This window comes from Lutjanus erythropterus, chromosome 13, assembly GCF_056507025.1.
Source record: "Lutjanus erythropterus isolate fLutEry1 chromosome 13, fLutEry1.hap2, whole genome shotgun sequence".
Lineage (NCBI taxonomy): Eukaryota > Metazoa > Chordata > Actinopteri > Lutjaniformes > Lutjanidae > Lutjanus > Lutjanus erythropterus.
Genome location: NC_139329.1, coordinates 29,863,745 through 29,880,589, shown reverse-complemented (window position 1 = coordinate 29,880,589; position 16,845 = coordinate 29,863,745). Strand labels below are relative to the sequence as shown.

At 39.2% G+C, this 16,845-nt stretch overlaps 2 protein-coding genes across 2 annotated transcripts in view; one reads left to right on the top strand and one right to left on the bottom strand.

Moving 5' to 3' along the window:
* The window catches only part of shisal1b (shisa like 1b), a 72,751-nt gene extending 65,515 nt beyond the window's left edge, over positions 1 to 7,236 (top strand). The window contains exon 5 of the mRNA XM_084734016.1: positions 7,131 to 7,236. Within this exon, the coding sequence (XP_084590142.1) occupies positions 7,131 to 7,143 (13 nt within the window). The 3' untranslated portion in view covers positions 7,144 to 7,236. The remainder of the gene's footprint in view (positions 1 to 7,130) is intronic.
* Positions 1,794 to 15,497, bottom strand: parvg (parvin, gamma). The gene is made up of 13 exons (XM_084734015.1): positions 14,893 to 15,497; positions 14,019 to 14,126; positions 12,156 to 12,220; positions 11,413 to 11,515; positions 11,064 to 11,207; positions 9,109 to 9,224; positions 8,956 to 9,011; positions 8,840 to 8,868; positions 8,666 to 8,727; positions 7,390 to 7,458; positions 7,152 to 7,253; positions 5,541 to 5,613; positions 1,794 to 2,071 (listed from the first exon to the last, which is right to left on the bottom strand). Exons 2-13 carry the CDS (start codon positions 14,080 to 14,082, stop codon positions 1,998 to 2,000), a joined length of 957 nt encoding a protein of 318 aa, XP_084590141.1. The 5' UTR covers positions 14,083 to 14,126; positions 14,893 to 15,497; the 3' UTR covers positions 1,794 to 1,997.
* Between the last annotated feature and the right edge of the window lie 1,348 nt (positions 15,498 to 16,845).

The window sequence follows — 16,845 nt, the reverse complement described above, 5'->3', positions numbered from 1 at the left end:
ACTTTGGATTTTCATGTTGTACAAGCTCTGGGGAAATGACACGGCAAAAGACAAATTTATTTAGGAATATTCGCCACCAGATCAATTTGACACATGCCCCCTCTATAAACCAGGGCCACAAGATGAGGCAATAATGCAGAACTTAGGGCTGAAAATGGCTGCATTTATGTTGCACTCTTATCCAAAGTGTTTTTATCCAAAGCACTTTACAGTTTAAATCCTGTTCAACAGCTCATACACACACACCCACACTGATGCATGCAAGCTCCGACACGTGGGCAGGAGGAGCTGGAGATCGTACCGTCAACCCTGTGATTAGAGGACGACCTGTCGAGCTTACATCTCTGAACTAATCCCCATCCCCATCCCCACCCACTCCATTAAAAAACAGGTATGCATTTTCAGATGTTGGCCTTCGTCTTCCCTCTCCAATGATATGTTTGAAACCTGTCTAAAGGCTCATCTCTTTTCTTTAACTTCTCAGTCTTCATCTTGAAGACATGCCTGACCACGATCTGAGTGTTATTTGTTTTTATTGTACCTTGCTGGTTGTCTAATACTGCCTGTGTTAGGATTTTATCAAGAGAGTCTATGCTTCTATTATTCACTTATATTCTCTTATTTATGTCTGCAGTTTTACTGATCATTCCTGAGTTTCTGTTTGTTTTTGTTCTACCTCCTGAGCCACAGCTGTTTACTTTGCAGTGTTAAAAATACATAAGCCATTTTTGCAATTAGTCAAATTATCAACAACATAAAAAATCTGGGACTTCTGGGGCCCCTCGGGCAGTTTTCTGCTTGGTTTGTTTGCCTGCTTTGCCTGGTTAGTAGTCTACCTTTGTATCCACCTGTCCTCATAAAATAGGTGGTGTTGGAGGCTTGGTGATGTAGTGACTAGTTGCAGGGCTAGTTCATGAGCTAACTGCTAATGGGGTCATTGCTATGCTGCCAGGGTCTTATGTTACCCAGATTTATACAGCACATAATGAGAACACAAAGGGTTCCCAAGGTCCTGTGTTCAGGTGTTCTGATGCTTATCAGCTCTAAAAAGCACGTAATGGGTGAGGGGTTGGGTTTGCTAACCAACTATTTTTTTTAACTAGACATAAATGTTATAAGATTTTTTCAAAAATTTATTTCCAACAGTGGTTGTACGTGTAAACAACTGATTAATCATAATTAATTAATAAGTTACAAAACATGTTTTTTCTCAGTTAAAGTTAGTTTGACAATCCTAGCAGAACATTAGTTATGGAAAACATTAATTCATGAAGCACAAACCATTAAACAAACAAAATAAAGGATGAGGTTGCAGGATTTAGTAGCGTATCGTGGTAATTACTGACATTTAACTAGACTAACAAGGCAGACCAAACCAAATTATGAGTGTGCTCTGGAGAAATGGTACACGAAACATATATTATATAATAAATTAATCGATTAATGATTCATCTTTAACATTCCCAATGCAAACTGTGCATCTTCTCATTCATTCTCATTCCTTGTCAGAGTGAAACACATTCATGATGTATGTGTATGTGATATGGGCATTCTGTGTTGACGTGCTGCAAATATTTTAATACATGTCTAATATCTGGTATTATTACTTCACATAACTAAGAAGCAGTGTAAAATACACTGCAGGCTATATCAATTCATTTCAAAGGACACAAGAGGTTCTTGGCTGAGAAAAAATTGAGAACCTCAAACCCAAATTCACATGTCAGAGTTTGTGTGGCAATTTAATTAATATGAGTTGATTATACTGTCATTAATGTGGGTCTGACCACATATATGCGTATATATGTGTGTTAAAGCTTCATGCACTTATTTTAAATTAGCTTGAGAGCATCAAAAAAATATCTAAACACAGTCGGCTGCACCCTTTAAATAAGTACGTGTACAATGTTTGCAACAAACCGCAAGCTGACCAAAACCCCAACCTGTCTTCAGCTCTGTTTGTATTTCTGGTTATCAGGTTCCTCTTCACTTGTGTCTCATTTCCCTTTGTGCTTCTTGAACAGGGCGTACAGGACCTTCAAGGTGGCAGCGACGTCCTGAGACACAATATCTGTCACATAATCCACAGGAGACATTTAGTGAGTATTTATAATGCACCATCAGCATCCAGCAAGCCACTGAGGCAGTAAAAACATGAGGATGCTTTTACCAACATTAGCTAATAACTATTCTCACAATTCATCCTAACAGGTCATAGATCAGGGGAACCAAAAAAAAAACAAAAAACAACATTAGATGGAAATTGAATCAATATGTCCTTGGTGAGACGAGATCCCGACAAAATTGCTCTCTGTTGTGAGATGCACTAACTGAATGAATGTGACATAAAGATCGACTCCACCACTGGCTAAACTAATTAATGCACGCGGCACGCTCCAGTTTTAGACCTTGAGTGCTGGGATTCCTCATTCCATCACAGCAATTATGCCGGTAATTAAAAAGACACTAAAAATGAATTAAATTAGCCACTTGCTCCTGGCTTAGATTAATTGCGCCACTCCTTACATTAACAGTTATCGTGTTGAGGATTCACTTCACAGTTACTGGCTATAGTAGACGCCTGGCTGGCAATATTGTTGGGAAGTTTTAGTGATTGTGAAAGGGAGATTCAAGCTCAGAGAGAATACGAAGCATTTTGTCAATAACGGATCTGCAGGGAAGTGAAGTGGATCCATTTGTTACTGATTGATTCTCACGCTGAGACGAGTCAGTAACTCACTGACTCATTCACTCTAATTCAGTCGCTTTTTTGATTTATTTACTCCACAAAAGTGGACACCCAAACATTACAGCCATATCTGATTGTTGACCGTCTCATCCCAAATCCGTGGGCCTTATTATGCTGCTATAGCAGCCATCTAAGACCGTTCGATTTTTTGAACCTGCTGCTTTCAGCCTCCAGAGCGTTAGCGAGGCCGAGCACTGATGTTGGGAGATAAGGCCTGGCAAACAGCCGGAGCTACAGTTCATCCAAAATGTGTTGGGGCCAAGTTTTTTTTCACAGCAAAGTGGGGAGAACATTTCTTTATAGACCTTGCTTCGTGCACTGGTTCATTGTCATGTTGAAGGATTTGCTTTGAAAGCACTGTGTGGACTGGCTGGCAGCACTTTACAGAAGGGATAATGTACAGTCAGCAGGTCATTACTATGAAATAAATCCTGACAGGATGATGCAGGAGAGATTTTGCTTGCTGTAATCACTGGCCATTGAAAGACCTCTTCCTAAATCAAATTAAATTCAAATAACAGGGGGCAAGATTCACCCTCCTCGTTCTGTATAAAAATACATTATGGGGCGTAGCAGTCTGAGTTAGTCAAATCAAGAGGAGACCTTCAAATGTTACAGCCTTTTTTTGCATAAAATCCCTCCTTTTTGGTTGAGCTGTGGCCAAGGGATGGTGACTGTACCTTTGTAAAATACCCTTTTGATCTGACTGCTGAAACCTCATATTAAATTCATCTGAAGTTTGGAATATTATTTTGCACAGAACAAAGACTGTGGATTTTGTTCTCCATCACTTACACTGACATGGATTTAGAAAAGGATCTCTAGGAGTAGGAGCAAAGATTACAGGAAAGATTACAGCAAATAAAACCTGTTTCATTGATCATAGGAGTGCCTCGCAATCGTTTTAAGAGAGCCTTAGAAAAAAAATGTGACCTTACGCTTGAAGATTTTTCTCAAGTGAAACTAAGAAGCCTAACTCAAACCATGAAAAACCATCCACTACTATGTAAGTGGACAGCGATCTCTGCAAACTTACATGCATTTCTATCCACGACAAAAGCCGTATAAATAGAGATCAACATACATGCATTATGCATTTTAGAAATGTACATTTGTACAGTAAGTTGGAACTACAAACTGACCAAAACACTACAGGCAAAAATATTGTTTTTTCATGCACTCATCATTTTTTGGCTTATTTTGCTTCCATAACACATCTTCTATCAGACTAGTGACAAGAAAACATCCAAACTACACATTTAAATGTTTATCGTGCTGCTAAGTCTCCTAAATTCACCAAAAGTGAATGCGTATTCATAAAATTTCAGAAAATGAGCAATATAAAAAAGTCATAATGTCACTACTCAAATGGGGAGGTTTCATTATGACATTTTTTTTTATCCTATTCAGCTGTATTGTATGGAATTTTAAAATAAAATAAAATAAAATTATTTTTTTCTCAAACACTGAGTTAGAGACCCCAGTAGCACTTACACACACCAAACCTTGTAGTTTTATTCCTGTCTATATTCTGAAGGTTTTTAAGGAGGTCTTTGTTCATACATAATCACAGCCTGATTTATATAACATTTTATTTCTAAAAGTTCTGTTTTCTCTTTTATAATTTATGAATGATAAAAAAAAAGAGATATTCAAATCCCCTCTGTAAAAACCTTTGACTTGAATATGTCAACAAAATGAAATAAGAATTTTGAACCTGGCTTTGTCTAATATTAAGATATCTGTATGCAAATGTATGCAAATCGGTGCAAATTAAAGTCAGTAATCCCCATCTGCATATTTAAAAATTACATTTCAGAAAACTACTACTACAAAAAAAAATGTCTTAATGTAACTAATCAACTGGGGAAGTTTTAATGGTGATATCTATTAGTTCATCTTTTATTGAATTTTTATGTGAGACAGCAGGATTTCCAAACACTTAACACATTGCACATGCTCAAACTCTTGCATGATTATTATGCATGAATGCTCAGACTTTATGCCACAAATCTTGAACTTGTGAATTTAGAGTTGGGAATCTGATAACTGGCAATTGCAAGTGAAAGTGACAAACAGTGCAGCGATAAAATCAGAATATTTCTGGGATTTGTGTGATAACTGGGTGGTATACAGTAGCACCGCTCATGAATACTGATGACATATCTTCCTCCAGACACACACACACACACACACACACACACACACACACACACACACACACACACACACACACACACACACACACACACACACACACACACAGAGTAGATATAGCCATGGCGGTGAGGTTAAATCCCTGTGTCTATCAGCAGGCTCCAGTGTGACATCGTCCCCTTGAGACCGTCTCCCTCGCGGTTGCTCTCTAAATGAATGATGATGACCTCGGACTGAGCCAATCATCTACACTGATACTCAGCGAGACATGAGTCGTTCTCATTCATATTCCACGAGCAATTCCATCTTTCCCTCCAAAACACTGTCAAACCCACACTCCAGCGAGCAGTGGAGATTAACTCAGACTACTGGAGCGATCCCCCTCCTCGCCCAAATAGATTTTGGCGTTTCCCTGTCACACAGATAAATGCTCTTGATAGAGGATATCATCTGAATTAGTTTGACATTGCTGTCTTGGAGCTCTAGTGTGTTTTTTTTTTCAGTCGCAATTATTTCACTCGCAGGCCTTCTGTTGGTGTTTTTTCATCTTCTGTGCCTCGCATTTTAATTTGGTTAAAATCTGTTGTCAACAACGCAGAGTGTGTGTTGTGAGAACAGTGTGTTGTTTCCTCACCTTGTGGATCAACGCTGGACATTTGAAGGCCGGTGTCATTAAGGAGGTCCAAGGCCAAGGTCACATTGTGAAGCTGGAGGTCAACAACAACAACATGACATGAAATTCTGTTTATTGCAGCATCTGATGCACAGTAGTGTACATAATTCTTTACATTGGTTATTTTCTATTTCTTCAATTTTTCATGATATATAGAATTCTATATGTATATAAACATATTTGTTGCTACAGATTAGAAAACATGGTACCTGTCTTTTTTACATACTTGTGTATATATTTCTGTATTCTTTTATAAACTGATTTTCTATTTTCTGAATTTCTCTATGCTTATATATTTTCTGTTCTTGAATGGGAGCACCTAAAACATGACCAATTTCCCCCCAGGAATCAATAAATTATTTCTGATTCTGACTCTGATGACAGCTTTAAAGTGATACCAGTCGAGTACTTTTTTCTTTTCTACTTCATTTAATATCCATCGGAAGAACGGAAGAGCTCCTGAAACACTTTGTCCACATTTTATGCATTTTTTTCTATCAGATGCTACAGGCATAAAGTATAGCTGAACTCAAACGCACCGTGCTCGACTAAAAAGTACACACATCAGTACAAATCACTGGGACAGAGTTTTAGATGCAGTAGCCTTCTAATGTATGGAAGAAATGTTTATAGCTGATACATTTTGGCATAATATAAAGATTTACATTGTTTTAAATGATCATTAAATCAAATCTATAAATCTATTTTGCAAATCTGTCTGGTTTTAATGATTTTATCATAATCAAATTTAACACATTGGCTGTAAAATGGTAAAAACAAGACACTTAAATTATGGCAACATATTGTGGCACATTATAATCACATTATAATCCCATCACAACTGCATGAGGCATAATCTACCATAATGCATTATGGACCATGGCTAATGTATAATGTGTTTATCACCAGAAGCTTTTTGGTTTTTAAGGTATCAGACAAGTCCAATGTGGAGCGTCACAGAGTCTTTATATATTAAGTTATTCATGAACTCATCATATCTGTGATAAAAGAGTCATAACTTTTTCATAGACCCGTCCTATTGCTTCAAGTAAAGCGAGATCAAAGATATCATTATAAGTGAGCCATGACACAGATGTAATTATGCATCTGCTTTTATTACGGGAATTGTAAAATATTAATTTTATCAGATAATATATCGTAATAGGGACGATTTTGGATCAGGTTTCAGTACTGTTGCTCATTATCTACTTATCTACTGTGCCCTCGTGGGAAATGGGATTATCTCAAATTAGAAATTAAAAAGTGTGTTACTATCAGAGTATTTCTGAATTAGAATAATGTAGTATCTACACTTTCACACAAGATCAGTCAAAAATGAAATTAATTATAATTGAAATAGGTAATTTCTCTTGTGAAGTGTTGATATTTAATAAATAAATATGTAGTGAATGAAACTCACATCACTTGAAACCATCTACAGGCAGAGTAATGATGATGATGATGATGAAGAAGATGTACAGTATACCGTGTCTCTGTCCCTTATTAACTTATCACCTCTCTAAAGATGCATTTCCCTTACTAATGTGTCAGGAATCCATACTGAATCCATACCATCTCAGAGGGATTGACGGGGGTCAGGTTGAAGTCATGAAGCGGGATGAAGAAGCCCTCCAGCTGTCCAATCAGCAGCAGCAGAATCACACCATCAGCAAACTGGACAGAAAACACACGGGACATTGGACACCATCCAGGGAAAGTGATACAATCTCAGGGGAAGTAATCAATTGGTCATTTTTCAAAACAGGAGATCCTGTCAGTGCTCCAAAACAGAGCTGAGCTATTTTTATACCTGTTTATCCATATCAGACACCTGCAGGCCCATGGTTAACATATTCTGGTTGACAAAGTGTAAGATCGCCTGAAAATGGAAAGAAAAACCCAACTAAGGTTAGGAAATACACGCTGGCCAAATATAGCTGACATATTAAGGTATCAAACAAGTTTCATTCTTCAAAACTGGAAAAATGCAGAAGGATTAAAATGCAAAATAAAAATAAAATGCTTGAGAGTCCTGTTATGTCAAAATAGATATTATTTAGTCAGAACAAAGGGCAGCCAGAAAGGCAGAAATTTAACCTGAAGTAGCAGAAAAAGTGGAAGTTTTACTCCTTAGAGAGTCAATAATCAATATTTTATTTATAGCAATGTATCAAAAGGATAATTCATAGTGATGAACCTACAGAGAATTATCACTTGAATCTGCAGTTCCTCATTGCTCTGAGAGTTTTATAGTTTCAGCTCATTGTTTAACTGTTCCACCACAACTGTTTTGGTTCACTCTCACCACTCTCAGTGTTACTTTTGGCCGCAGGAGGCAACTGTTACCCGTTAAAAAAGCCTCTAAACACTCACTGTACACTACCTGCTCGACAATAAACAGCTGACAGACACTGTAAGCAGCTAACAGGTTAAAATATTTGAGCATTTGACTGCTGAAGACCCAAATAATTCCCTCAGGAGATGGAAGAGACCAAAACTGTTGCTACTACTGCTTTTATTTTGTTTGAATGTGCAACAGCTTGCTAACAAGTTGCCACGTCAACTTAAAAAGTGATGATATGTCAGTGATGTGTTCACAACTTCTTTCCACTGCTCCCAAGTGGCAAAAAACCCAGAAGTTATGCATGGACATATTTACGTGTATGTGCACGTGTATTTGTATATGAATGTACTCCAAACATCATAGTGCAGCTTTTTTTATCTTGTAGCCTCTGTCTGTGTCGTGTGTGTGTTGTCTTGTGTTTTTTAAAAGGACAAAAATGTCAGAGTGGATAGTCGACGATCATCAGAAAATAAACCAACAAAAATTTTCACAAGCAATTGATTGTTAATGTCTCTTATCAATAAAAAAATCCAAAGCATCATAGGTTTGAGTTTCTTAATTATGAGCACATACTGATTTTATATCTTTGTCGACTGGATATTTTGGGGGTTCGGGCTGTTGGCCTGGGAATAAAAGCATCCAGTAAAAAATGATACTTATTTCCTTTCTTTATACCACAACACTTGCTGCCTCACTGCCAAACTCACTCTTAAAACTACCTCAGCACTTCTCTTTGTAATACCTTCTTCACCGTGTTGACCTTGTGAGCCTCAAGCTTCAGCAGCTGCTCGATGGGATCTTCCCCTGGGGTGAACAGACAGCCAGAAGAGTGTGTTAAAGTCATTGTAGGCTGTAATGCTGTTTCGATGACATTCAAGATGTCAAGTCAGCTCAACCTCCGACCGCTCTCACTCACTTTCACTATTGCTGAGGGAGTCTGCATATCTGTTGAAAAAGCCAAAGGGAAAATATGAAATGAACGCCGTGTTTGTCTCACATCCACAGAATCAAGCAGGTCAGAAATCTGCTCACCTCTCCTCTGTTATGACCTCTGTCTGCACATCTGATTTTATTCCGCTTTTGTTGACCTGGATGAAAATTAAAGCGAACCAAAAAAAAATTGAGCAGCAGTTCCACAAGGTGTGTTTAAGAAAAAAAAGTGCTCAAGCTTCAGACGAAACTCACTTCCACAACTACAACTTCAACCTTCACATCCAGTGGCAAATCCAGTTCAGGCTGGAAACATCTCACCATGGCAACCAGCAGATGAATACTGGCCAGAAGGTCTTTGTTGTGGATGACTGACAGGCGAGCAGCAGAGAACAAAACACAGAAAAAACAACTTGTACGGATATGACAGAACTCACCACCTCCTAGTACAGAGGCAAAGAAAGTCACATTTTTTTATTGATTTATATAACCCAATATCACAAATCACAATTTGCCTCAGGGGGGCTATACAATCTGTACAGTGTATGACACCCTCTGCCCTAAAGGATCTGAATCTAAAAGAGATAAATACCTAACTGATTGATTGATTACCACTAAATACATACAATCCTTAAGATTTCTGCAGTTCCAGCACTTCTCTATATAATAGTTTTCATTGTTAGTGGCAGATTCTGAAAAGGTCAAAACTCCAGCAACACAGTACACTGCATATATTGTGAGACCAACCATAGATTTGTTGGAGTTTTGACTTCTTCAGACCTTTTGCCGTCTTGGGAAATAGGTGAGGTTGTGCAATATAACCTAAATCTATATTCACAGGAAATGATGCAGCATGTAATCCAGCGTTAGTGTTTTCAACTTTATATCAGCCTCATTGTTTACTTGTTTACTGTGCTCTCCTGTAGTTGTATCAGAGCCGAATCAATCAAACCTAACATCTCCTCCTGCTGCTGCCGCTGCTTCAGATTAGAGGCACTCAACTGTCGAAACATGGTGGCTTTTATTGCAAAGCAGCAGGAAATGTATGTCACCCGGGTTGGTGCTGACTGAAATATTCCATCAATAATCTGTTTCAAAACAAGTGCAGCTTTAGTAGAGGGAACCACCTTGTTTTCAAGGGGGGTCCTTAATGCAGAAGTACAAAAAATAAAGTACATAAAGTAAAGCAGCACAGACTAACACATACACAAACATAAGCTCTGCCAGGCATAGCAACTCCCACACCCACTGATACCCTTAAAATGCCAAAATACATACAGAAAATGTACACATACCTATAAGCTAATGGTCTCTACCCGATTTTACATGCACCTACAGAATAGAGTTAAATTATTTCCATAACTTAAGTATAATAAGAAGCAAGAATGGGTTGCCTGGAGATAAGTAAAAAGAGATACGCCTTAAATAAATGAAAGGAGGTAATAGATCTGTGTAAATGAGCTGGGCAGGTTGTTCCAATCAGATTGTCAAGTCCGTGATCATATTTGGCACTATGTTTGGTGGAGGATCAGTTTCAAAAAGTAGAGTAATTGAATTCTTAAGCAACGGGCTGCACAACTACAGCTTCTCATTGAGGTAAACAACTGAGCAGGGCCATGCTGTCATGTGGCAAACTAATTGTGCCATACATACCTACACAGCATAATAAACAAAACATTTTAAAATGTTTTAATATGAGAGTCTGCAAGGATCGACTTGGTTTTGAAGCCAGCCTCGAGTGGCCATTTGAGGAACTGCAGATTTTGGCACTCATGGCTTTATTTTTAAGGCCTGCTTCTTCATAAAAACAACACAGGTTGTTTGGTTGCACTATAAATGCAGCTCAAGTCAAACAAATCCAGATGCTCAAACCGAAACTCGAATGGAAATGATCAGACCTCTGTCCTCTCAGGCCACATCTTGATAGGACAGAGTTTAGAAGAGTGACTGTTCACTTAATGTTGTGGCCTTTCTTTGCTCTCTATCCCAGCACCAGGGAAAAAAAAGATCCTCTGACAGTTGATTAAACAGAACCCCATAATGTCAATAATATCCATCTACACCAAATCCTTCACAGTTGGTGTGAAAGCTAACATGGCACCCTTGAGCTAGCACCAAATCCTGTTGTGACTCAAAGTCGCTGCCAAAAGAACAGAACATTTGTTGACTTGTTGCTTCATCACTGAAGCCCAGTCAGCTCCATGACTCACGCTTAACGTTCCACTTGATCCGGCTGCTGTCCTGCAGGCCCAGTCTCTTGTCCAACTCCTCCAGGACCATTTCCAGCTTTCGGATCTGAGCGGCGCTGGTCAATGCAATCTCATCCACAGACAAGTTCACCCCGGCCAACCTGGCTGTGGAAATCAGGAAATCATCATCTGAAAGGTTAGAGTTTAATTACTGTTTTTTGGATATTATAAATGACAGCTTTTATGTGAACAACAAGGGGAAACATTTACTGACTCTCATCTTGTAATTTAAATAATGATTAAGTGGAAGTGAGGCGATGACAAATTGACTGTGCAATAGGAATAGGAATAGGAATGTGTATTAACTCACACAGCAGGTGATGAAGCACCAGTCCATCGTACAGATCCTCCTCCAAACTCTGAACCACTATGTGGTCCGATTTCAAAGTGCTATTGATCCAGCAAACCAATGCCTACCAAGACACAATTCATCGCACAGTCAGATGCATCAAACACTTTCATCTTCTTGCATACATTTCTCTGTTGCCAAATGAAAAAACAGCTTGAAACCCTTGTTTTATTTTTTAATTCTCTCCATCAGCATTGAGAGATAATATCATCCTGGAGTAGATGGAAATGATGGCAAAATAACTGATATTTCATTTGTTTGTCACCTGTACATATGAGCCGTGTCAGGCTTATTGAGTTATTTATTCTCTCATTTCCTTGTGCATGAAGCACTTGCGTTGCCATCTTTTCCAATCAAAGTGTGTTTCAAAGTCAGATACAGCAGCAGACTCCTGCTGACTCCTCGTTGTGACGCTCTGATCTGTCTCCCATCACCTCTGATAATTATGTTCATTAAAATTTCACTGATCCCACCACCTTTCTCGCTGCATCAGATATTATTCATGCTCTTCACGGCACACATACATACATGCAGCTGGCTGGATAATGTGTTTCCTGTGTACTGTAGCATGTATCTCCAGGACACACAGAGAGCCTTGGATGTGTGTCGATCCAGAAGAAACTTCGATGTTACAATAAATGTTGAATAGCAGACAGAGATTCAGACAAAGGTCTGTGTGTAGATAGCAGGAATTAATCTCTTACCTCCTTTAAATTTTCAAATTTGGGGTCTCTTAAAGACGTTGGTTGAATGAGCTTCTGCGGCCCTCCTGTGTGGATACACATACAAACTGCGTTGGTCAGATAGTATCACTTCCTTTTTTTGCACAGCATTTTACATGCTACACTTACAGATCTATCATCAGCACTTTGTATATTTTATTTATTAAAAGGCAACACCCCTATGGATGCTACTTAACCACACACGTACAGTACAGTTATGCAAGTAGTGCTCATATGTTATACTTTAGTACAAGCAGCAACATAACATAGTCAAACAAAAGCACCCGACTGTGTTTAAACCCACAGAATTGTATTTTAATTGAGTTAATTATGTGGAGATCCAAATGTTTGCGAAGATACAAAATATGTCAGGCTGAATCTGGTGTGAATTTGTAGGAAAAGATGCACAGCACATGTATCATTGGCGTAGTGACAAAAGCACAAAATATGAGAGTATGTTGATAGTTTCACTCAGTGTGAACATGGTAGAGGTTCAGTAAATCTACCTAGAATATGATACTTTCAGACAGAATACAAGCTTAAAGTTCTTTATGGTAAATTAAACATGGTGACCACTTTTTCAATCTGTAAACAGAGCATTGTATTTTAGTAAAAAGTAGTAAAAAGTACAATATTTTCCTCTGAGATGTAGTGAAGTAGAAGTAAAAAAGTAGCATAGCATTGAAATATTCAAGTAAAAGTACCTCAGTGCTTGCATACTGTACTTAAGTAAATGCACTTACTAAGTTGCTGCACACATACTTCACGTTTGTTGACCTTATTATCAAATGCATGTCTTAGATGCATTTTCAGTATTTTTTATATACTTGGATCAGTATCTATGTGAGCAGTGTTGCTTGTGGTGACAAACAGCGGGGGAATTATCACCCCCAACTCTGCAGTAGAGAGTCTGACTACTTTGTTGTTTCCAGCTGTGGTCAGCTTTTTTCAATGAAGCAAAAAAAAAAAAGCTCTGATAAACCCACCAAGCATCAGACAGACCAAGTTAGCAACTGGCTAGTGAACATAGTGGAGCATTTAGCAGCCAAAGTGGCGGATTTTTCCCCTGGGAAGTGGTGGAGACCAAAGACAGAGGTAAAAGAGTGAATACTGGACCAAGTGGCCTGACACAGGACTCTAAATAAATGCTAATATTGCTCCTTGTCTAATGGAGTTGTAAATAGGCAACTGGTTGCCTAAAAGAACAACATATTGAATGTTAATGCTGGCCAAAAAACAATTTTTCCACATCTAAGAACAGATTGACTTGAAATGTCTCCACTGCATTATATTATAATGACAATGTCTGAGAAAACTCAAAAATTAATGATGCAGTTGTGAGGGATTGCACAACTCAAGTCTGCTAATAGATTTTCATATTGAGTGGAAATGAAAGGAAACAGATGACTGCTCAGAAGTAGAAAAAAAAGGTGTTTGAATTAATATTCAACAGCATGATTTACAAAACGGTCAACTGTGGTGTAAAGGATATATAATTCAAGGTAATTAACCTTAAAACATGCAAAACTACTGGTATTAACCTCTGAAGATAGGCCTAGAAGCTGATTTTAGACTTCAGTAGTTTGAATTAACCAAATCAAGTGGGAACTTTGAAAGTTACTCTTTTTAATGTGAAATTTTCCTGTTTACAGCCCTTATGAGCAGGTACCAGTAACTCTCAATGTACATATACAATACATATCATATTTGATATATGCTGCCTTCAAATGGAGTCATGTTTATTTCTGAGTGCCATTTGAAAGCAACATGAGACCAATTGATTTAATAGGTGGGTAACTGAACCTTTTGATGGCATATTTATCAGTTCACTGAATGCACACATACCCTGAAAAGACTCAGTGTCCAAAGTGTCCTCCTCACTGTGATATTCAAAGATCTCAGCCTCCATCACTTTTCCTGACGGTGAGATAATTCACCACCTGTCAACAAAGACTACAGAGGAGTCAGCTGTGTGAAGAAATACTTAAATATAAACCGCAGAAGACTGAAGAAAGAAACACTTTGTTCATCAACATCTTTGGCAGAAAGTCTCGCTCCCTCTCAGCGGGGGCTCTTTGACCATATTGCTCAGCTTTGAACTGCTGCAGGGGAGTTACTGACCAGCAGTGGACGATGCTGATTGCACCGCCAGGCAGAGGACTGTTGTGTGAAAATCGTGTACTTGTAAATTTCTGCTTTTCATCAAACAGCTGAACTGCAATGCATCTCTAGAGCTGGGTTTGAAAGGCTTTTTTTTTTTTTACGTCTGAGGGTGTTCAGAAGTTTCTATAAACACAGAGGAGCACAGGATCCTACTGAGCTGGTCAAAAACTCGTCAGACTAAAAAAAAAGGGAAGATGTTAAGTCTCCTCGCTTCCTTTTCTGTTTTTCAGTGGCACACCTCACACTCAACAGATCAAACGCTCCGCTGTAGATCCCTGCAGATTTGCAGGGCTGCACCTTTCCCTCTGAACATTTTGAATCATATGGTCTGAGAGACAAAGCACAGCACAAGCACATAAAGCACCACAGTCTGACAAAACAGACGTGACCTGGAGCGTGTCACACTGTTGTTTCCTGGATCTGGAGAAGAGAAAAGCCTCAGAGTGCAACTTTTTCTTTTCCTGTATGTTTAAAGTGCGTGTGGCTTCCCTTTCCTGAGGCAGACAGTAACTTTCAAACAAGGTCATAAACAAAAAGTGCTTTTGAATAAGCTTACCTTCAGCACTCTGGGTGAGAGTGGCTCGACAGAATCGGGTGACTTCAGCTGAATTGAGTTCCCTATCTGATGTTGACTCCTGTCAAAAGAGCGATATAAGAAGTGGAGGGCTGTACTCAATTTAAATAGAGCCTCTCATGAATTCTATCAACACAAAAGGTCTGGCTGCACTCAATTTCAAACCGTTGCTTTAAAAGAAAATAACATGTCACTGGGTCTACAGGGGAAGATAAGCACAAATGAGAGGATGTGGCAGAGAAGAAGGTACCACTTCCTCTTTTTGATACTGGCTTCGCACAGTGTTTTCAGATAAGGGCGTTCATGTCCTGTGTCACAAGCTGCATCTGAGACTTTAATAATAAGTAAGAGTCGAGAGAAAGAGAACAGGGAGGACTCTCGGGTGCGAATGTATTGTTTTGAAAGCCACACTTCAGGAGGGCAGAGAGAAACGTGACACTCGGAGGCCTGAACCACTCAGGCTCGACTCACACATCTCCATCTGTGACCGGCTGGATCAATTTGCTGTCATCTGGTCTCCAGCCTTCTCCGTTCTCCGACAAACACACCAGAAGAAAAGAAAGAGACAGAGACAACAAGACAACAAGCTCCGCGCACTCTTAGAAATAAGGGTTCCGCAAGGGTTCTTCCTGAAGGGCTGGGGTTCTACCCAGAACCATTTGCTTCTGAAGAACCCCTTTACTGAAGGAAGGGTTTGTCAGGGGTTCTTTGTGAGTCTAAGGGTTGCATTAAGAACCCCTTTCCCCCCCCATTTTTGAAAGAAAGAGTTCTGCAAGGATTGTTGAAATCAAAGGGTTCTTTGTACCATAATATGAAAGGGTTTGCTGTCTAACACTCTGAGTCTGTTCTTGATGAAAGCCTTGGAATATAAAAAGGTCCCTTGTAGGATTTTATCTTGAACCCAGTATGGGTGTTCTAGATGAAACCCTTTGAATGGCCACTAAGTGTGTTCTAGATAAAACCTTTGAATATAAAAAGGTTCTCGGTAGGACCCCTTGGTTGGGTTCTAGATAAAACCCTTGATATGTATAAAAGGTTCCTGGTTGAACTCCCTGGTTTTTATCTAGAACACCTTCTGGATAAAATCTTTGGAATGTAAAAAGGTTCTCAATAGAACCCTCTTGGTGGGACCTAGGTAAAACACCTGCAATAGAAAAAGGTTCTCAGTAGAACCCCTGGGTGGGTTCTTGTTAGCACCGTTAGAAGATGGAACAGCTCTGGATAGACCAAGCCAAAGAACCCTTTATGGTTCTAGTTAGCACCTTTGTGTCTAAGGGTGTATGTGCACCAGCCTTGTTGAGGAAAAGAGAAAAGACCACCCATCAGCCAGACGAAAGGGGCAATTTGGGGGATGTGGAAGGTTACCATAGCAACAAAGGAATGAGACAAGAAAATAAAGGCCTAAAATAAACCCATAATTCCTTTAGCTAAACCCAAATTGCAGGAATTGGCTGTTCCAAAGCCAATCTCCCTCAAAACGGCAAAGCAAATCTAACCTATCACACAAGTAAGAGATAAAATGAAATTCTCATTCTGTTTGATTCCAGGCATTTATTTCTTGATTGGCAAGATAAAAAAAAAAAAAAGAAAAAGAAAACACACAGGGGTGAGCCATCCAGCGCGAGCACAGTTTAGATTGACTCATCCAGTCTTTCAATAATTCAGCCCGGCTCTAAAATGGATGAGTGGTCATGCACTGTACATCTTAGCAGGTCTCTGGGTGGCACCGCGGGACCGGCTGTGCTTCAGGAGAGCCGCGCAGAGGTCCAGGCCTCCTCGGAGACTCGTCTAAAAGGCCAGTCAATACGAAGACACTCTGATTGCGACTCTCCTGGGACGGCAAGAGCACGAGCTGCACTTAAGGCAGGAGGCAACAGCATCAGCTTTTAAATATGGCTTGGGATGCGGTGTGCATAGTTCAGAGTAAACAAGAAC